General features: G+C 34.9%; 1 protein-coding gene across 2 annotated transcripts in view; it reads right to left on the bottom strand.

Annotated features, from left to right (window-relative positions):
- LRP1B (LDL receptor related protein 1B) overlaps positions 1 to 22971 on the bottom strand; it is a 1593459-nt gene that overhangs the window by 500043 nt on the left and 1070445 nt on the right. For both annotated transcript variants that reach the window (XM_032479383.1, XM_032479382.1), the window contains exon 32: positions 11025 to 11174. In XM_032479383.1, the coding sequence (XP_032335274.1) occupies positions 11025 to 11174 (150 nt within the window). The remainder of the gene's footprint in view (positions 1 to 11024; positions 11175 to 22971) is intronic.

Here is a 22971-nt window from a genome sequence, read left to right on the forward strand (position 1 = left end):
CTTAACCTTGGCACTTTTGACATTTTGGGACAAACAGTCCCTTGTTATGGGGGTCTCTACTGTGCTTTGTAGGATGTTTACTACTATCTCTGTTTTTCACCCGCTAGAATGCAAGTAGAAACCCTTTCTACCCAGCAGCTGTGATCTAAATGTCTTCAGACATTGACAAATATTCCCTAGTGGACAAAAATCACCTTGGGTTAAGAATCACTGGCACAGTGAGAAGAAATCTAACTTTGGAGGTAGACAGAACTATGTCAGAGATCCAGCTTTGACCTTGGACCTCCCACATTGTTTTCAGCAGTAATACTGCAGTCATAGTATGTCCTTTGCAGGGTTACTGCGTCTGTTAGCACTGAAGTGTCAATTTAGAGAGCAGATGCTCTCTGAGCAATCATCATTGAGATAAAAGTGCAGCATAATGGATAAAAGCATATGATTTATAAAATATAAATGTCTTTTTTAAATCAAAGAAACACATACATATGATAAAAGCTGGAGCATTCTGTATAGGCTTTTTGAACCTAGTTATTTTCAATTAAAACATATTTTAGAGAATGGTTCCAATCAATGTACAGATTTACCTCACTTTTAACAGTTGCATAATATTTCACTGTACATGAGTATTTCCTGATTTGCTAATCCTTTATAATACACATGTAAGTTCTCCCCCCAGACATTTCTAACTTCAAGTACCACTTCAAAGTTTATTCTTGCATACATCTCAGTGCACATACATCTTGGTGTAACTATATCTACAAGACAAATTCCTGGGAAAAAACACAAGCTTTAAAGACTAAGAATCATCAATTAGAAAGCTTGCTACACTATTTATTAACCAGGTAACACTGAGTGATTAATTTAGGCTAGCTGAACCTCGCTGGGGGCTCTGGATTAAGCTGTGTTAATGGTAGCTCTCTCAGGCAACTGCTGTGAGAATTACATGAGTTAGGATTTATAAATTAAATATTAGAACGCTTTTTTTAGACTATCAATTATTGGTATTAAAAAGAATAATGCTGTTAGGCCCAGCTGTGAGAGACTACTTTTAAGAGCCTAAAATATTCCAAACATCAAAGTTTTTGTTTTGTTCTGGAACTCTATTACTTGTGTGTGTTTTGGAGTATTCTTTTTTTTTTTTCCTCTCCTTCCTCTTCCTTTAAGCTGTTTAGTTCTTTTGAGAATAAACATAATCCAATATAATCCTTCTTTTCTCACATTTCTATATACATATGTGTATATAATATGTTGAGAACGACTGACTGTATTTTACACATTTATCATGTTATTAATTTCCTTCCCTTTTCACTTCAAATCCTAGTATTTCAAAGTATTTTCTTTTTATATTTATTTCAGTATGTATTTAAATTGTACAGTTTATTTATGGTTGTGATCATTCTATGTAAACATTTGCCTGCTTCAAATGCAAATATATTTTGATCACTGTGGCCAATGTTTGGTGTGTAGGTGGTCGTTGTTTTATTTATTCATATATTCTATTGTTACTTATTGAAATGTACTCAGTGCAAAGCACCTTGCTGTGTGTCATGAATGATGCATATATGGATAAAATGTGGTCTCGAATTATGCAGAAGTGAGACGTTCACTCATTACACAAAAAAATGTTCCACTGTATTAGAAAAACACAAAGGGGTTCAGAGGAGGGGAAAATTTCAAATCACTGAGGGTTAGCTGAAGTTGGCCTTGCAGGGTGGCATGTCACCCACTAGGGTAGCTGATAAATACGGAAAGCAGTCAAGAAACAAGGGTTAGCAAGACAGAGAGAAATAAGTAGGGCATAATCAGAGACAGGGCAACAGTTTGCCTGGATGTATTGCAACTGAGGAGAAGGGGAGGAGCAAGTGAAAAGCAGAGTGATGGCAGGGAAGGCTCTTCCTGGTAGTGGAAACAGCTCTTGACTTGAGTCAGGATCTCTGAGCCTGAGTCTCAGAGGACTGGGTTCCCACAAATTGTATTGACCTTCTTTCTTTATCTATAAAGTAGGATTAATAATGGTTTAGGTTTTAATAAAATGTATTGACTCTTAGTTCCCTTATCTATAAGGTAAAATGAATAATGTTGGGGCAAATGACCTTTGGTGAATGAAAAGGAGAGAAAAAAATGAGCATTTCAGAGTAAGTTGTGGGTGCTTATGTCAGCTTCTGAAATATCATGGCTAAGGAGGGGGTACCACAGCAGGTCTGAACCTAGCAGGTCTTAACAGTCTGGAGACTGGAGATAAGAAGAGCGAACAGAAGTGAAGGAATTGTTGAAGGAGCCCAGTGTTGGTAAGTCCCTAACTCAGCTGTGAAGGGAAAACAAAAAACAAAGCAAATATAAGACAAGACACAATAAATCTCCTAGAAGAAAACATAGACAAAATATTCTCTGATATAAATCTTAGCAATGTTCTCCCAGGGCAGTCTACCAAGGCAATAGACATAAGAGCAAAATAAACAAATGGGACCTAATTAAACTTAAAAGCTTTTACACAGCAAAGGAAACCATAAGCAAAACAAAATGACAACCTACGGAATGGTAGAAAATATTTGCAAAAGATGAGACTGACAAAGGCTTACATTTCAGAATATATAAACAGCTCATACATTTAATAACAACAACAACAACAACAACAAAAAATCCAATCCAAAAATGGGCAGAAGACCAATAAGCACATGAAAAAATGCTCAATGTCACTAATTATCAGAGAAATGCAAATCATAACTACAATGAGGTTTCACCTCACACAAGTCAGAATGGCCATCATTCAAAAATTCATGAGTGACAAATGCTGGAGAGGGTGTGGAGAAAAGGGAGCCCTCTTACACTGCTGGTGGGAACGCACTTTGGTGCATTACGGAAAACAGTTATGGAGATTCCTCAAAAAACTAAACATTGACTTGCCATATAATCCAGCAATCCCACTCCTGGGCATGTATCTGGAGGGAAGTCTAATTCAAAAAGATACATGCACCCCAATGTTCACAGCAGCACTATACAGAATAGCCAAGACATAGAAACAACCTAAATGCCCACTGACAGATGAATAGATAAATAAGCTGTGGTATATTTATATATGGAACATGGAATACTACTTAGTCATAAAAAAGCATAGAATAACACCATTTGCAGCAACATAATGAAACTACAGATCATTATTCTAAGTGAAGTAAGCCAGAAAGAAAAAAAAAAATCATATGCTGTCAATCATATGTGGAATCTAAAAAAAAGAAAAAAGAAAAAAAAGGACACTATGAACTCATCTACAAAACAGAAACAGATGCAGACATAGTAAACAATCTTATGGTTACCAGGGAAAGGGGGTGTCAAGAGATAAATTTGTGAGTTTGAGATTTACCAATGTTAGCCACTATACATAAAAATAGATTTTAAAAAGTTTCTTCTGTATAGTGCAGGGAACTATATTCAATATCTTATATATATCTGTAAGGAAAAAGAATATGAAAATGAATATATGTATGTATATGCATGACTTGGACATTGTGCTGTACACCAGAAATTGACACATTGTAACTGACTATACTTCAATAAAAAATTTAAAAAATACAACAAAGCAAATAAAGGGGCAGAGCTATTAGACACAAAACAAACAAAAAACAACAACAAAAAAACTAACCAAGCAAACAAAAAAACCCCCTGGAAATCCAAGAAATAGCAGAATGGAGGGAGGATTAGAAGAAAGAAGAAAAGAAAGGAAGGGAGGGAGAGAGTCTCATAAGAAGTAAAGACTCCTTTGAAATTAAGCTTCAGCCTCTTTTCACATTCAGAGGGAGAGAAATAGTCACAAAGGTTTGATTTAAAAAAAACAAAAAAACAAAAAACCTGCACTTGACAACATATAAAGCGGACTTGCCTTGTACAAAACAGGAAATGACTTCTTAAGGTGCACTACTGAAGTCAAGAACTTTCAGGTTATCAGGTTTGCCAATTTGTCATAAGAAAATAGCATACAGAACCCTTTCAGACTAGATTTCAATGCAAGTCTCCAAGTGCTCAGTATCAGGGTCTTAATGAGACTAAATGCACCCAACTCACAGCCTGTCACTTGCCGTCATTTATAATGTTCCATAGATGCCGTGACAACTTGCCATAATAATTTATCTTACGAAGTAAAGTAGAAAAACAGGGTTTTGATGATTTCTGCATGCCAATTTTACTGGGCTGTTGATTGCACACATATTTTTCAAATTTCTATCCTTATTTATAAAGTACATTATATTTCTGAGGAAATTCACAAAAAATGTGCAGAGTGCTAGATATGCTTCATTTTTAATAAATCCTAACATGTCATTACACTCAACAATAATTTGCTAAAAAGACAGATATAAATAAAAAAGGGTATCATTGAGAAATTAGCCAAGAGCTTCAGTGTTAGTGTAGGTAAAGACAAATTTTTTTTTGCTATTAAGCTTAGAATTTTTTTTTTCAGTCAGCAGAGAGACAAGATGATCGTGCTTTGTTGTAGAAATTCCAGTGGGAACATTCAAAATTCAATCCCCAACAGTGTTAACACTGTATTCATTCTCAAGCAAATAAATATGACCTTCTCTGATATTCAGATGGTTCTGGAAGCATTTCAACATGACAGCCTTGGCTTTCCATGGCCAACTATCCATGCACTGGAAATCTTTACAGCACCTACTAAGATGACTTCAAATTTGTGAAGTGAGCCTATGAACAGTATGAACAAGTGTCTTAAAGGGCTACATTTAGTAAAGCCTTTCAAGGGCTCCCTAAAAGGCAAATGATTGGTTTATCTTGTTAACACTGATTTAAAATAAATGTGTTCATAACCAAATCAAGAGAAGCCAGCTTTGTACTCATTATGGGGTTGAGTTTGTTTCTGATAAGAGACTGAAAATGGGCAAAGAACATGCCTTTTTCTCCTCCTTGATTGATCTTAACAGTACCCAAAATTCAATATCCTTCTAATATTTACATATTAAGCCTATTTCGGCAAATTGCTACTTGAAACAGATCAATAGTATAATATATTTAAACTGTGATTGATAACACAAAAATTCAACTGAGAGGGCTTAAGAATTCATAGAAATGTGTAATTATTTTTGCCTTTACTGTGATTCAAAGTTCCTTTTATTTTAAAGAGAAGCTTGCTCATTTTTGTAAGTGAAAGATCAGATGGATGCTGAAGACAGTTATTTAGATATTTGTAAAAAGTACCACTTTATTCTAAAACAAATAATTTAAGCAATCCTATGTTGAAAATATCCATCAAATTTTCAACAAAAAGTCAAAATGGAATAATTTTCCCCAACTTTTAAAACAGATTACTACGAGCTCTGATTTACATAACTTCACACATAAGTTTTATTTTTGGCCCCAATTTTTATTGTCTCCCTTGTGTTATTTCGACTTAGATAATGGTTTATTTTAAACTATTTCCTCCATGCTAGATCAGCACATTAGTGGTAAAATAATACAAGGTTTTTAAGATTTTGTAGTTGATATGGACAAAGCTCATATTTTTGTAGACTTGAAAATGAAGGCCTAGAGTTCAACAGTTACTCAAGATCCACAGCTGGTTAGTGAATAGTCGGGAGAGGAATCTAAACTCACACTTCAACAGACAAAATAACTTTAGTGACCTCTAAGGTCACATTTAATTCTAAAAATTTGTGATTTAATCACATAATGAAGGCTATATATATATATATATATATACACACACACACACACACACACACACATCCCTTGACATTCAAGAAGATTGTGCTATGTTAACTTTGTAATTCCTATCTATAAATACCATGGTAAACATAATTTCCAAAGATCATATAGTATCAGAAAACAAAAAATAGTAGATGTATACTCAACTCTCAGTGAGAATACTGTGTATGCAATGGGGTAGAACATGAGCTAATGAATACATAGCTCACGAGGTGTGAGTGTGGGGTGGAGATTTAAATTCAAACTCAGAGTCCTCGTAGTGCCCAGGACTCAAACTCTTGCCCTAGCCCAACTTGACAGATTACCACGTGACACGTTTTAATGGACTGTATGATCACTCATGATTAAGTAAGACTTTGATCGTTAAATCTACAAATGCCAAGGATTTTCTATACAGACACACACATTTCAAGTTTGCTTGAATAATTCCTATATCCTCACTTCTATTTTAAATCTGTGTCCCGTTTACCCCAGGTCTTCCCTGCCTCACCCTAAAAGTACAAAATACATGTAGGTGACCATCCTGCTGTTTTCTGAATCCCATCTTAATTTTCTCCAAATATTATTAAGCCTATTTCTGCCAGTACCTTTGTTGTAATTTGTATATTTTCTCTCAGTTCCATGAATTGATTTTTCTAACTTTCCCTTCAGCATGAATTCCATATATACAGTCTGCTCTCAAACTGCACACACTGACAATGACAAGGAACAGTGCGCTAAATATAATTCACAAGTAACCCACAAACCCGAACTTTAGTCAATAGTTTGAAGCTACTTCTTCTCATAAAGGCACTTAACAGTGAATGGCAATGTGATTAACTTCTGATTACCCTGGTCTCCTGTAGGCATTAATGGTCAGGAAAATGCCAAAAGTTATGAGGAGAAGGTGCATAAAAACATAGAAAAAGTTCTATATCTGAAAACTAACTAATCAACAGTTGAATCCACCATGGTTGACTATACACTATTTCATAACATGAGCCACTTAAAAGCCATGTAAGGAAATATTTCAGAGTAACCTTATTATATCATGAAACTGAAGAATATTTACAAAAGAAAATTCTTTTAGAAAGAACTAATAAAAATTCTCTAAGAAAAACAACTAGTCAATATAATTTTAGAGCTATTGGCTATTGTATTTGAAGGCAGACACTACTGCATTTGTTAGCTCTGAGGTGTGGAAAAGATACCTGACAAAGTCACTCTTTAAAATGGGGAAGAATTGGATGTTCGAAATTACAGGCTAGTCAGCTTATATTTAGAAACAGGAAAGATGTTTTAGCTAGTTGGGACTGTTCTAACAGAAATACCATAGATTGAGTGACTTAACAGAAATGTATTTCTCACAGTTCTGGAGGCTGGAAGTCCGAGAGCAGGATGCCAGCACTTCTTTGCTATGTTCTCACATGGCAGAGAGAGAGGCAAGCTCTCTGGTCTCTTTTTAGAAGGACACTAATCCAATCATGGGAGCTCTAATGCCATCACCTAATGACCTCCCAAGGTCTCACCTTCCTCATAGCATCATATTAGAGCTTCAACATATGAATTTGGGGGAACACACATTCAGTCCATAGCAGAAGATGTTAAGAGTCCTCATCAAAGAGCTGCTTATGCAGTATGTAAATCACTTCTGACCATGGGAGTCACTGGAGAAAAGGTAAAACACAGGAACCGCTGTATTCGAACCATTGTGAACTTAAAAGACGTCCGACCTGGTGAACTACCAGCATCACCCGCGAAGATTTATTTTGATGTAACTGAAATACCCTTTATATTTTTTCAAAAACAAAAGCATGTAAAAACACAACAAAAACTGAACAACAGATGAACAACTAAAGCAGTTTCTGTTTGTTCACATGGCATTCCTTCACTCTTCTTGACCACTCAACCTAAAATCTAAAATTTTATTCCTACCCCATTTATTTTTTAATCTCGTTTCCTTACTTTGCCTCATTTTTCTGCAAGTTTGACGAAGTCAGGATTCTCATCACCATCTACAGAGGGCCTAGGATATAGTAGGCACTAATGATATTTGTTGAAAGAATGAACGGGATTGAGTATCCACTGCTGTTAGGGTGCAAGCTCTGCATCTAGAAGTTACATTTCCTTATCAACAGTTGGACTCAAATAAGAGACTGACCTCACATTCATATGTTCTTCATCTGATTTTACATCAGGCAGTATGCAAGGTCTGCCCGAACAAGACCACCAAAGCTTGGTGCGAAGTCGCATGTCCTGTTCTCCAGGAAAGGAGCCCCTTCTCTGTAAATCACACCAGCTCTACTCGATTATTAGTTTCTTCTACCAAATTCCCTCTAATAGTCCAGCTGGGCATTTAGTTACCTAAACTCCATCCTCTTCCCTCAACAATTCAATGTCACCAGTATAAAAGATGATGGAACCAGAAGGTGGTAACTAACTGGTGCCTCTGGGCTAAATCAAGCACACAAAGGATTGTTGTGATGGTATTTTTTGTTGTTGTTTGTTAATTTGCTTGGTTTGTATAGTGTTAACCCATACAGTATACTAACCTGTGTTGTATTTTTTAATGTGATTATTTGCTAACATTTCAAAATTGTGAGTTAAAAAAAAAAACCTAGATATTTTGTTTCTCATGAAAAATGAATGATCCGGCACCACTGTTTAATGGTCTTTATGGCAAACTAAGTGGAGCTGAGAGGTGTTCTACCTCCAGTGGAGCATCAGCTCTCTCCAGTTGTATCGCACTGCCTGCCCCTCCCAAGTCAGTCTAGATACTGAAGCTGAGACTCAGTTGCTGCTTATTATCCTCTTGGAGATACTGGGTTTTATTATACCTGACACACTTCACTATTCATGACTTGCCTCACTCTACTAAATAAGTATTTGGACTTGTAAATCTGTTCATAAATGAATGAGTTCTGTGGATGGAATGACATATGACCTAGTTATCTATTGTTGTGTAACTTGGTATCTTGAAACAATAAACATTTATTGTTTCCTGTGGATCAGAAATCTGGGAACCTCTATGTGGGTGGCTCCAGTTTGGAGTCTCCCCTGAGGTTACTGTCATGCACTGAGTTTGGATGTAGTCAACTGAAATCTAGGCAGCAGGTTCTGCTTTCAAGATGACTCACTCATATGGCTGTTGGCTGGAGGTCTGAGTTCCTTGCTGCGTGGACTTCTCCACTGGGTCATTTGTGTGACCTTGTAACATATCACTTGGCTTTGCCCAGAGTGGGGGATTCAAGAAAGAGGGCCCAAGGAGGAAGCTTCATTCCTTTTATGACCTCATCTCCAAAGTCACACATCATCAGATCTGTCGTATTTTATTTATTAGAATTAAGTCACTAAGTCCAGCCCACACTCAAGGGGAGGGAAACTCTATCTCTTCAAAGAAGTATCAAAGTGCCTATGAAACTTAGATGTAGCAATCTTTGGGTCCTAGACTTGGTTGAATCATCAAATAATTGCTTTATTTTAATCTAGGTATTATCAAATATCTACTGCTTTACCTGATTTTAATGTTTCAAAGTTTTTTTATGTTTATTTTGTACATACTATTCCAAGTAAAACTGGGAACCCCAATGGGTTACATTTTACAATCTTTGAGGTTTAAAAAATTCCAAAATGTGTCCAAAGAGATAACTAACTCAATTCTAAGAAAACCACTCCTAAATTTTAGTGAAACACAAACTTTCAGCTAGTTATCATCCATTGCCCAGGCAGTCTGAGGGACTGGAATACACTGGTATATAACTGGTCACTTCATATTACAATTATTTCTTTGTTCCTGGATGTGCAATTTCAGTATCACTGTAGGAAAATTCCTTCTTCAACATTTGTAACTATAATCATCAGCAATCCCCTGGATAGTGGTAAGGTTCTTTTTCTTCTTCTTTTTTTTTTTTTTTAAACTATTTTTTATTGCCTTTTTTATATGACTATACTGTTCAGCCCCAGCAGGAAGCAGGTCATCACCCTTCCTATCATCCCCAAAGAGAGAGAGCAGAGAGGTTCTGAAAGAAGAAGAGGGGGATCTGAACAGAAGGGCAAAGTCAGAGGCAAGCTGGGGATCTCTGTGAAGTAGAGGCTGCTGTTCCTCTTCCCTATGGGGATGTCCTTTACATTTTAACCTCTCAAACTGCAGATATATTCCAGATTCACAGGGCTGACACAATCTATGCATAGTTATTTCACCCAAACATCCTCTCTTCTACTTCATCAGGGAACAGGACTAACTGACTTTATTACTATTATTATTATTATTATTTTGCTACAATGGCTTAACTGCTTCATTTTTTGAGATTTTGTTCACAGCACTGAGTTCTGTAAGTTGAGTACTCATTTCCTACTCACAGCAGGGTCGGCAGCAATCATGTTAGCAGAAATACATTTTTATAAAGCCTGCATTTTTCTACGAGGCAATGAGTTTTATAGTATATAAAGTATGTGCAGTATAAAAATATAGTATATAAAGTATGTATGTATAAATATTCACTGAAAGTCAGTGACATTCCTGGTAATGTTATGACATATTTTTAACATGTTTTCTCTAACTTATTGGGTTCTTTGGCCACAGTATTTGCTAGTTTGAGTTGATTTCACAAAGTATATTGGATTCAGTTTTTGAAAACATAATATGGGGTGTTGATTTGGAGATTGCTGCAGCTTACCAAAAACCATTTTCAGGATTTAAACTCTGCTATTTTTACTCAGGTGACCTAAAATATGTACAGATTCACATAAAACAAAATTTTCTTGTTAATTTGGCAAAGCTGAGTCATACAAAATAATCGCATTTTCTTACTTCCTTATGAATCAATTATAAATAAATGCCTGCTCTAAAATTACTTGTCAGGTACAATCTTTGTGTGTGTGAAGAATTTTTTGTGGGAGAATAATTTCAATCATTGGTCAACAAAGCCTGTGGCCTTGTTTCTTCAATTATCTGTGAGGATCAAGCTATCATTTATAAGCAGAGACAAGATTTTACTCTATTTTGACAACTACACAAGGCCCTTGCACTTTAGAACACTGTAGCAGAACACAGAAAATAATCACAAAGCAACACAAGTCGCAGTAAGCCAAGAATCAATGATGGTAAAGTTAGTATTGCTAACAGCAGTAAGCCCCTGATCTGGATAATCTCGTAAGTCTGTTTTCTAAGGTTAAAATAAAAAGAAAAAGAAAAAACAAAACTCTCACAGAGATGTGTAATTGAAATGTACTTCTGGTGCTAATGGAGCAGGAACTTTTCCAAGCTTTTAACAGGTTAGAATTAATCAACCCTCAATCAATACGAAGCACCCCAGCTATAGAACCACCGCACTCACCCATGATGGTTAGGGCTGTAGCTTTTGTTAATTCTTCTTTCATCGACTCTATTACTTCTAAATTGCCTCCATCCAGGTTGCATCTATTTATGGTTCCATTTCCAGAACTGATCCAATAAAGCTTGTTTTCCACATAGTCTATTGATAGCCCTGTAATTAAATAATACAACTTAAACATAACAATAGTCACTTGGATTGTAATATTCACCTACCGTTGGATTTGAGGGGAAAAATAAGTTGCCAGCTCAGATTCTGGTCTTTAAAATAAGATCTGGCTAACAGGGAAATAGACACATACTGCTTTAACTATGGGTAAAACGACATACTTATAGACACGGAATGGTTATCTCTGTTCATTATCGTAACACTCTTGTAATGTTGAAAAGAATGATTATTCCATTTTATAGATAAGGAAAATTATACCTAGAATAGTTAAGAAACCTTTGAGTCCACAGCCAGTGAGTGGACATTCCAGATATTTTAAGACAGTTTATGTTTCTAAATTGAATGAATTGAATTGAATTTTCTACTCTCTTCATTACATCACTTTGACCGAGAAAGTTTTAATGCATAATATTCATTTGAGATACTAAATTTGTTAATGAAATTTCTAATTTTGTCCTCTACTTTTAGTAACATTTACTTTAGGCAATTATAGATTTAATTTGGTGGTTTCAATACTTTACAAGTGAATTCAAAGCTAGGAGAATTTCAACAACTAATAATTTCACTGAAGCATGGCAGCGAATTGGGCTCATTTAGGGGCTGCCATTGAGAAATGAGCCATAAGTGAACAAAACCAAAAATGTAAGATCATTGTTACAGAAACAATGGCACAATGTGTCACTATAGGTTAGCTTTAATATAGTTTATGCACAGTTTCATATATTATACAAGTGTTCATGGTTTTCAAAGGTCTCAGGACATGCACATTTTGAAGGCCGAGGGTACACATCTACTTAATTATGGGCGTGCTTAACAGGCTCAGGATCCACATTATAATATTAATTCTTTGGCTCCATGTTGGTCTTCTGGGACCCACTACTACCTGTGAAAAAGCACATGTGGGCATATATTCAGGCATTCAGTAAGTACACTGTTTCTGGGATCTCCCTCCCAGAATGAAGTGAGCAAACCACACACACACACACACACACACACACACACACAATCCCTCCCTACCAATAAAACAAAACAAAAAACAAAAAACTCTAAGGTGAATAAAGGTAAGAAAGAAGGAGGAGAAAGGAAGGAAGGAACAGAAGAAGGAAACAAGTAAGAAAGGAAGAAAACACTTGGAGGAAACTGCATCAGTTCAAGTGCACTGAGACCGTGTTCAACAGAGCCCAGATATTTTCAACCACAGTTAGTCCCAGTCCAGAGAGTGGAACTGATTTATCAGACCAGTTTTAATCAAGTAGCCATAATAAAATATGTCTATATTACCAGCTATTTACTGATTTACTGGTATCTTTTCCTAATAAAAGTCTAGAAAGTTCACCAGAAAAATCATAATGCATAAAATTAGACATAGCGGGGATAAAGTTTTCAGACTTTTTTTTATAACCACTGTGGGTAATTGGCTTTAATTACTATGGGAAAATAATCAAGCAAAAGTTATCACAATCTTATTTTATGATATAATATTTTCATGGTGAAAGTTATTCATTACACATTTTTTTTTTAATGAGAGAAAGTCTGGTCATTCTACAGGTACTTCCTAAGCCACCTTTATAATATCTTTTCTAGTATAAACAAATCCTGGTTTAGACCACTTAATTTTCAGAAGTGATCTATTTTACCTTCTACTTAGTTGACTATCTAAAGCACATAATTCCATCTTTAATGAGCAATGAAGCATATCTTTACTACAGATTTATGGTACAAAATATAATCCCAAACTTTGTTGCCGTATTTTCAGCAAGAATCACATTAATAAGTACATTTATCAAAAATTCCCTTTAAGAAAAGTTATCGTACCCCTCTAGGTATTACAAATTCTCTCAATCAAGCTGAACCATCAGAGAGCTCTCTGCATTTTTAGATTGCTGGGGTTTTGTCTCTCTCTGAATATTTTGCTGAACTGAGCTTTGGCACTGTGCGCTTGGCTTAAATGAAAGATGCTGTAAGAAAGAGCCATGGGAAACCCACTGTTGTACTTCCCAGGATACAGTGTCTGAAATAATACATCACACTGTGACCTCTTTATACAAGGACCCATGGGAGAAATTTCTTTCAGGGCTCAGTGCCAGAAAAAGCTTTATGTGGAAAATATAAAATTGTAACTGATCATATTTCTGTCTCTGCTGTGGCTGCAAAGAAACTGAAGAGTCAGATTTGCAACCTATCCAGCAATTGTAAAAGAATTGCATTTATACCACATACTCCATTCCTGGCTTCAATAGACTAATTTATTATTTTCCTTCATCTTGATTTTTAAAATCAGTTTTCTTACCGGCCCTGTCTTAGGGAATGTTTTTGTTTAAGTTTCCTCAATCTTTTCTTAAAAGAAAAGGGTACATACTGAGTATGTTCAACTCCAAATAAATGCACCATGCCAGAATTTTCTCATCAACCTAAAACTGTGCAGTTTCTAGCCTCAAAGTTAGGTTGTGTGAAGCAGTTACACAGAGCAAGGAAGTTACAGAGTGTAGGTCAGAGCTCCCCAGTTTTTCCTACTCAACGTCTTTGTTTCTGGACTGTGACTGCTGAGAGGAAAGGAGCCGTGTCCTAGTGAGGTTTTTATCTTCAGTGCCTGGCATGATGCCTAAAGCAGAGAAGAAAATTTAGAAACACTGAATGAACAGGTTATTTAATTAAGTCCATTATGAAAATTATAAGTTGTCTTCAAGGAGTTCTGCCTAGTAAAGTTGAATTTTTAAATTTATTCTCCCACAGAGAATTTTTAAATATACTGCTTATACCCAAATATTATGATCATAGCAGATAAGGGCAGTGACTGAATAGGTCTACCTGGTATGGCTTAGATTTTTTACATCAATATTAATATGCAATAGTTCAGGATTAATAGCGTCAAGGTTCACAGGAAAAAAATAAAATTCCTATTTCAAGCTGCATAGGCATGTGATACATCACTTAGTCATCTACATATATCTTCTCTCTTGTCAAATATATTAGTTTAATCCTTGAATGTTCTTGAGTGTGTCTATTCCCAGGTGTATAAAAGAGAACTGAAATATTTGAAAACTCTTATTATGAATTCAAGAAACTGGTGATATAGGTTTTGAATTCATTAGTATGTTTAGATGTACATATTCACAGTTATTTAATATAAGTGTTTTCATATCATAAGATCTTAAGTTTTGTTATTATCCCTTACTTAGATCTTAATAACACTGAATAATTGGCATCCATTTATTGAAATACTTTCTGGATCAGATCTCCATTCCCATATTTCAAAAGATAAATCACTGAGCAAGAACCCATAGTGGTTTTGGTGCAACTGAAACTACTGAATGATTTTAGAATGCTAAGTTCCTAGCCAGGAGAAAACAGATCAGATGCGAGCATGACACTACAAAGGTGCCCTGGAACCTATGCAAAGAAATATAATTATGTCTGTATGCGAAGATCCACAGAGTGGGTGACTAAGACTAAGAAATCTTCAAAAGGGCTGTAAGAGCAGTCTAAAGGATGCACAATTAGTAATACAGAGTCATTTCTGCAAGGCATGCTTATTTATAAAATCATCTGGATCTGGTTATCAAAAGGGCAAATCTGATTCAATAACAGGTATATCAATGGAAGAAAAGTTATCATTTAAGTTGAAAGACCTTTATGAAAAGAAATATCTACCTTTTTACCTATCTTTTCTATTACTGTAAACATGCAGAATTAATCCATATGCTTTGATTATAAAACTCATTATTTTCCTTAATTTATTATTTTACTTAGACATTTTTATTTAAATCAGCTTATTTTTAAAAATTTAGACAATGTAACTTGCCAAAATTATGTAATTATTCAATTAACAGAAATATTCCACACATTGATATAAAAAACAACTACATAATATCTTCAAAAAATATAATGTAATCTAACTATATTTTCCATATGTCACTAAAAAAATTAAGTCCATTAAGTTTTAAGTGCTGCTACAATTAAGACTGAAAAGTTCATTTTTATGTGTCTTATGTCTTTTCTTTTTTATATGACTTAAAGTAAACTCAATATACCATGCAATGTGGAATTAAAATATAAGTGCAAATACATAGGGAGAAACAAGGAATTTTAAAAATTAAGGCTTTCTAGAGATAGTAATTATTTAATATTTTTCCATCACTTGTCAAATTTCATTTCAAAATTTTCATTCCTGGCTCTGTATTATAATTACCTGGAAAGTTATTAAAAATACTGATCTTTGGGGCCCACTCTCAGAAATTCTAATTTAATTGGTTTATGATGGTCCCAGGCATAAGTATTTTTGAGAAATCTCTCCAGGTCATTTTAGAATCAAAAAATTAAAAAATTCCTTTTAAACAGTGCATATTTTTATAATATTTTACATTTGAGTATTTTAAAAGTTCAATGACGCCTTTTAAATTTTGCTGGAAAGTGTGTCATGATTAGATCTTTGGAGACAGAGGAATACTAAAGATGTAGATAGAGAAAAAGGCATGCTATGGATATTTAAATGGAGATGTAACTTCAAGGCTTCCAGACATGTACAAAACACAACACTGAAATCTTCTAAGTATTTTCTGTCTAGTGCTACCTTTAGACAACAGAACACAATTCTGTTTTTGGAATTGTGAAAGTTGTAGAAACTGGCTATTAAAAATGCACACAAAATAGGGAAACAGCGCAAAGTTGCATCCCCTGTTCTACCTGTAGAATAGTTACAATGTTTTGGATACTTCAAAATAGAGATCTTTTCAGAGTCCACCATAATGGGCCTGATGATTCCGGGGACAGAACCTTCTCTGAAACTTTGAACTTTCAGCTCCAAAGGAGCTTAGTTATTCCATGGGGAAGTAGAAAGGGATTCACTGCCTACTGAGTATTAGGCTATCTCAAGAAATGTTTTATTCCTCCTGAGAATACTTAGATTTTTAAGTTAAACAATAAATATCCTGAGGAAGCCCAAGTACTCTGTGCTCCATCCCTGGCTTCTCTCTGAAGCGAGCACAAATTCAAGGAGCCACCCTCCAGCACCTTTTCCTACTCAACACCTTTGTTCCTGGATCGTGACTGCTGAGAGGAAAGGAGCCAGGTCCTAGGGAGTCCGTGCATCGCTGGGTTCATCTGACAGAAGGCCAGGCAGCCTTGACCTGGCTACAACCTCACTTCACTGAACACTGTGAAGCTGTAGTAAGGATAACTGCCTCATGTGGTAATACCTGGCACAGACACTCAGTAAATGCTAGCTATTTATTACCAGTGCAGGCTTTTGTATTTCCCTTCTGGGCTAAAATTTACAACCATCTCCCTGGTAATCCCTACAGCTGATCATTTTGAGATTAACTTAGTAATGAAAAACACTTAGATTGTGCACTTAATTTGTAATGCAGTCTTTTCTCAGTTATAAGGGTTCATCAAAATTAGAAGCTTTTGTTCTGTGAAGGCCAATAAAAGATATGCTTTATTCTGGGACAAAATATTTGCAAATCCACATACTCATCAAAAGATCAGTACCAAGGAAAGAATTCTCAGTGGAGGGTGGGTATAACGGTGGTAAAGTGCTTGCTTAATGTGGGTTCAACTCCATTACCTCCATTAAAAAATAAAAATAAAATAATCAATGAAATTGTTTAAAAAAGAATTCTCAAAACTCAATAGTTAAAAAATTCAATTAGAAAATGGGCAAAATAAATGAACAGATATCCCACAGAGGATATACAGATGGCAAATAAGTCCATGAGAAAAGATGTTCAACATCATAGGAAAATGCAAATTAAAATGACAGTGACTATCACTACACACCTATAAGAATGACTGCAATGAAAACAGTGACAGCAATAAATGCTGACAAGGATGCAGAAAAAAGCTACATCACTGACACATGGCTCGTAGGAATGTAAAATGGTACAGCTACTCTGGAAGACACCTGGGAAGTTTCTTATAAGACTCAGCATATTATTACCATAAGTCCCAGCAACTGCACTCCTGGGAATTTATCCCAGAGAAATGAAAACAAACGTTCGCACAAAAACATGATGTAGTGAACAGCTGGAATCACTGAAATTCCTTTAACAGGAGGATGGTTAGGTAAACTGTGGTATGTACATACATGGCACACTTCTCAGCCACAAAAAGAAAAAAAGAAACCTGATACAGACAACAATTTTGATGACTCACCAAGGATATATGCTGAGTAGGAAAACAGCCAATCCAAAGGTTACATACTGTATGATTCCATTTATACAACATTTAAAAATGACACAATTTTAGAAATAGACGGTGTGGGGAGGAAAGGGAAAGGAGGTGGTGGGTAGGAGGGAGTAGGTGTGGTTATAAGAGAGGCAACAGGAATGACTGCTGTGATATAAGAATTATTCAGTATCTAAACTTTCTTCCCCATCTCCCTCTTGTTTTCCTGCTTATCCTCAGAACTTGATTCTGTTTATTCAGTATCCTGACTGTGGTGTAGGATATAGGAGCCTATACCTGATAAAACTGTACAGATCTAAACACACAAACACACACAAATGAAGACAAATAAAACAGAATCTGAATAAGACTGATGAATTATATTAAGGTCACTAGCTGGGTGATAATATTTTACCATAGTTTTACATAATATTCCAATTGGGGAAAATTACATAAAGTATACATGAAACCTCTCTGTACTACTTTTTACAATTGCATTCAATCTAAAATTATCTCTATAAAAATTTCAATTAAAAATGATTCAACAAAAAGTAGAGTATGAAAGGGATCAGAAAATGACACTCCAAAATATACCACTTATGGTTTGAAGATTATTTTGGGTTGAAGACAAGTAAAAAATAACAGACACCAAAAATAAAAGCTCTTTGACTTTTCTTTTTGCTAAAAACAGGCTTAGCCTCTTAATTACCAGAGATAAGTCCAGACTCTCACCAGCCCAGAGATAGCACTGAGAGGAATGTGCTCAACAAAACTTACAAAAATGATTCTTATCTTAGTTTTCCTCCTGTATTTACCTACCCATAGTTTGCCTTCCTTGAAAGTCTAAACTGTTTTTCCTTTGTCTTGTTCATTTCTCTGAAAATGTATTGTTCTTTGGTCAAGACGCTATATAAGCACAAGTTCTAACCACCCCTTTGAGTTACTCATCAATGAATTTCTCCCTCAAGTCTGTGTGCTCAATGAGATAATAAACTCTGTCTTTCTCTTGTTAATTTGCCTTTTGTCAATCTAATTTTCAGGGCCCTAGGAAGGTAGAGGAAATAGTTTTTTTTTGGTTTTGATTTTTTTCCTTCCACTGCAAGTATCTATACTGCCCTTATCTTAACTTTATCTAAATTATTCCTTGGAATCATCCTTTCTATTCACTTTAAGAAATCACTGATGTCAGACAGAGTCACAGAACTAAGCTAATTAGTGCTTTGTTGCTTATCGCATCAAGTTAAGATTTCAGCATCTCTTCTATCCTCCCTCCAATAAATCATTTTATCTGGGACAGTTTATTCTGTGTTTCAAGCTCTTGATGACTCGCCAAAGTTATGTGTCTTGTGAAAATAAGACATGAAAAAAATGGAGGAAAACCAGAGTCAGGGACAGGTGATTTCTAGAAAAGTGTTTTGCTCTAAAAGAGCATTTTAAAAGCTTTAATACCTATAGTTTCACAATTTGCCAAAACTGTATTTTATAGCTTGATAGGTAAAATAGAGCAAAATATTTTTAAAAGCACTCAATTGTGGTATTTGCATATTTTAAAACTATAGTTCCTGTCAATATAACCATAAATATTCACTTGTGTTAGTTTTTTTACTTAGACATGCAGAACAGTTTAGCTCTTTTAGTTTTAGACATATCATGACTTTGTGCCTTTTATGTCCATTTTTCCTTTCTACTAAGAATGAGGAATGCCCCTTCCCCTCCACCATAACTTAAAAACAAAAGTATATGTTTTCTTCACTAATTTGCTTACAACTCATTCCTTTATTCCTCTTTCTTACAAAGAATTAGTTGTTTTCCTTATAATATCTACTTGTATTATCTTTATGGCATCTGGAAACAGTATTCATGAGTGATACTGGTTTTTACTGCTGTTTAACTCTCCTTAAGATCTCAAATGGTTTATAATTTCTGCCTTCTGCCTTTATTGAACTATGACCTTGATAATGTGTCTCAGGTTTTATTTTCAGAGTATGGCACTTAGTATCCACTTCATAATCATTTTTAATAACCTTTTTAAAATACTTCATAACATTTGAAAGAATGAGTAATCAGATGAAAAAATGTAGTGAATTTAAATTATTTGTGTGTATATGAATGTATATAATTTTAATATTGGTTTGTGAATTCCTCTAGCCTTTCTGGTAACCTACTCTTATCGTTTCTTTTGGGGCACACGGCTTTACATGTTGATTGAGTTTTAAACATAATAAAAGTGAATGTGCTGAGTAATAAGTATATATAAATAATTTAACTGCATAATGTTAAGCAAGGAAACATATCCAGAAATCTGCTTTAAAGCTTATTTTTAAAAAGTGAGGTCCTTGAGTTCTTTTGATGTGGTAAAAAGTATTTGTGAATGTTAACCATGAACAGATTTAAAAATTTGCACTATACAGTGTATGGGTTGGAATGATTAAGTACTAAAACATAAATGTTTGTTAGGTTTCAAGAAGGTGCACTCGAAGTTTGAGTAAAATGATTTTTGGTTGGGATTACATGTAAAAGAGAAAAACATCAAGAAAATAAAATAAATAGTACACTAGATCCTTAAGAATAAGCCATGGAGGGTAATGCTGATTGACAAACCAAGATGCTTTATATGAGACTTAAGGGATAAAATTCATAATACGTAAACATTTTAAACATGGAAATGGCTTTAAGTAGTAAATTAAAACCCCCTGTTTTGGAAACTACTCTAAGGACTTAAGATATCCAAGACTAAGCAATAAATCTTAATTGAGAATATTTAGTTCAACATTGGATAACTGGAATATTGATTTGTATTTAACAGAAACAAAATTATTTAGCCCAAACTGCCTGAAGGCTGCAATTACTTACTCTTCCGTGATCCACACTCATAAAATGCCAAGTTGGGTGTTTTGATAAGATTACGATGCATTTCTCTTTCAAGTATGTCACACACGTGGATTTAAAAGCAAACAAAGGAAATCCAATGAATTAAAATATAAAAACTATTCCACGAACTAGAAATCCTAGTATATCAGCGACTTTACTGTTTAAAACTAGCATTTAAAGATTCAGAAATAATTCACTGTGAGGCATAACTGACACAGAGGTGAACTCAATTCTTACATATCCCCGGTTGCTTAGAAAAGCTGACTGCAGTGTCCTAATTGGCCACACAATTCTCAGGCGTTTCCAAGCTCTAGGTTTTTCTTTCCCACTCTCCATGCTTGAAAGAGTACCAGTTTTATTCCCTGATCTTTCCTAGAGGTCAGGTAATTACTGTATCAAATCAGCCTCTCTGGGCAGAGCATGATTGTTAAGATTTGATACGGCTTTGGAAGTAGATAAACTTGGTTTTGAATCCCAGCTCTACTATTCACGACAAATAACTCATTTCTTTCAAAAAAGCCTCAGTTTCTAAATATATAAAGGAAAAATAAGAAAGCCTTCCTGAAATGATTACTGTGAGATGATTAATGAAAAGCATTTTGCAAGTGCTTGACATAGTCTACCTACTTAACAAGTAATTGCTATAATTGTGTTACTTTTGCTGCCAAAGTGAGGATGATTCCACATCGTTATCATCTATCGTGGGCTAAGTGCGTGCAAACACAAAGGTGTTAGCCTCACGGTGAGAATACAGGTTTCATGGAAGGGGATAGGTAATCACTGTTTCGAGCTGACACTTCTCAACCTCATCGGACAGAGTATTGTGATTTCTCTTTACATTGAGTGCAGTTATTTCTATTCATGTTTCTATGTATGTTCAAAACATAATTTATAATCTAACAGTTAAAACATGCATAAGGAGAAAATCAACTGAACAGTAGCTCCTCCTTTCCTAATTGTCTGATTTTCTTCATGGAAATGCTTTAGGGAATGCAGTGAGCAGGACAGACTCATCATAAAAAATTTAATTACAGTAATTTTCTGCAGGGCAAAATATTAGTTAATTTCAGTAAGTAAATAACACAGTAATAAATATCTCTATGTATGTAAGTATTTCATAGATAGGACAATCATGTGTACCAACAAAAACAGGTTTGTACTTGTTCTTTTTTTTCACTCATTCGTACGTTCATTTATAGTACTGAAAATTCCATTGTAGAAATCTTCTCAGGGGAATAGTTCTAAAAGAATCTTGTAAAGGGGGATAACAATGGTATGAATTCTTAGAGTATTTCAAAGATTCTTCCATTATCAAATGTTTCCTTATGAGACTTAACCTTGATGCTACACAAAATAGCAGTTTAAATTTATACATAAACCGAAAAAAAAAATTGTGTCCACTTATTTACAGCACGACTAAACTGTCCATAAAGAGAGGAAAACAGTAACAGCAAAAAATGAACTTTAGAAAAGCAAACACAATCATCTGAAATACTTGCCTATTTTGTATAAATTGGAAAACAGTACGTTACTGAATATATTTTAAGAAAGCAGTTCAAGCATGCAGAGTGAAAACACTGCAACTTAAAAAAACAGTTACTATGCAACATAGTTTTTAATCTAGTTTAATCAGTGCCTATAATACTCCTAAAACTAGCATTGTCTTAACTGGCCCCATTTCTCACAAACAAAGAATTTACACAGACTGAATACAGATAGGACTTTCCTGCTGTAAAGTTACTCACAGTAGTATTTTTTATAGTTGATTTACAGATCAGAGTCTTTCTAGCCTATTGGGATAGATCAAAAATTGCATTTAACAGGGTTGGAGTGAGTAAGGGTTACGTTCAAAAGAATTCAGTTTTATAGTCATACTCTGTGCTAAAAAACAAACAAAAAAACTTGCCAATAAGTAGATAAATTGACCAATTATATTTTGCTTGTTCTTTCTTTTTATAAGAAATCTGAGGTGCTAGTGAGAGTTGATGGGTTCAGAACAGGCCACCCCAAATTATGCTATGTTGACATATTGATTATTTTGAATTAAAGTTACTTAAGAAACAGCTGGTGCAAGAAGAATATTCTGACCCTCTTTTGTTTCCCTGAAAGCAGGGATCAGTTCTCCCATGGGAAGTTAGCCTTCCTAGACTAAGAGGACAGAGGCATCCTTACTGCCAAACACAGGAAATTCAAGGCCACAAAAGCAGTATCAACAAACTTTGTTACTTCTTCACTAATTTGGTAACGCAATCCCCAATCCCTTTGTTTTGTCAAATCTTCACAAATAGTTGTTTCTTTGTCTAAAACGTATAAAAGCTGCCTGCTTAGGTCACTTCTTTGGGTCTCATTCTTATGGGGATCCCATCAGTACATAGTTAAATTTTTTTTTTTCTCCTCCTGTTATCTGCCTTCTGCCAATTTAATTACAAGCACACCTCATTTTATTGGTCTTCGCTTTCTGCACTCAGCAGATACTGTGATTTTTTACAAATTGAAGGTTTGTGGCAACCCTGCCTTGAGCAGGTCTGTCCACACCATTTTCTCAACAGCATTTGCTCACTGTATGTCTCTGTGTCACATTTCGGTAATTCTGAGATTATTTCATAATTTTTCATTATTATATTTATTATGGTGATCTGTGATCAGTGGTCTTTGACATTACTACTATGAATCACTGAAGCCTCAGATGATGGTTAACATCTTTTGGTAATAAAGTATTTTTAAATTAAGGTATGTATGCTGTGTT

Source organism: Camelus ferus, chromosome 5, assembly GCF_009834535.1.
Source record: "Camelus ferus isolate YT-003-E chromosome 5, BCGSAC_Cfer_1.0, whole genome shotgun sequence".
In the NCBI taxonomy this organism is placed as follows: Eukaryota; Metazoa; Chordata; class Mammalia; order Artiodactyla; family Camelidae; genus Camelus; species Camelus ferus.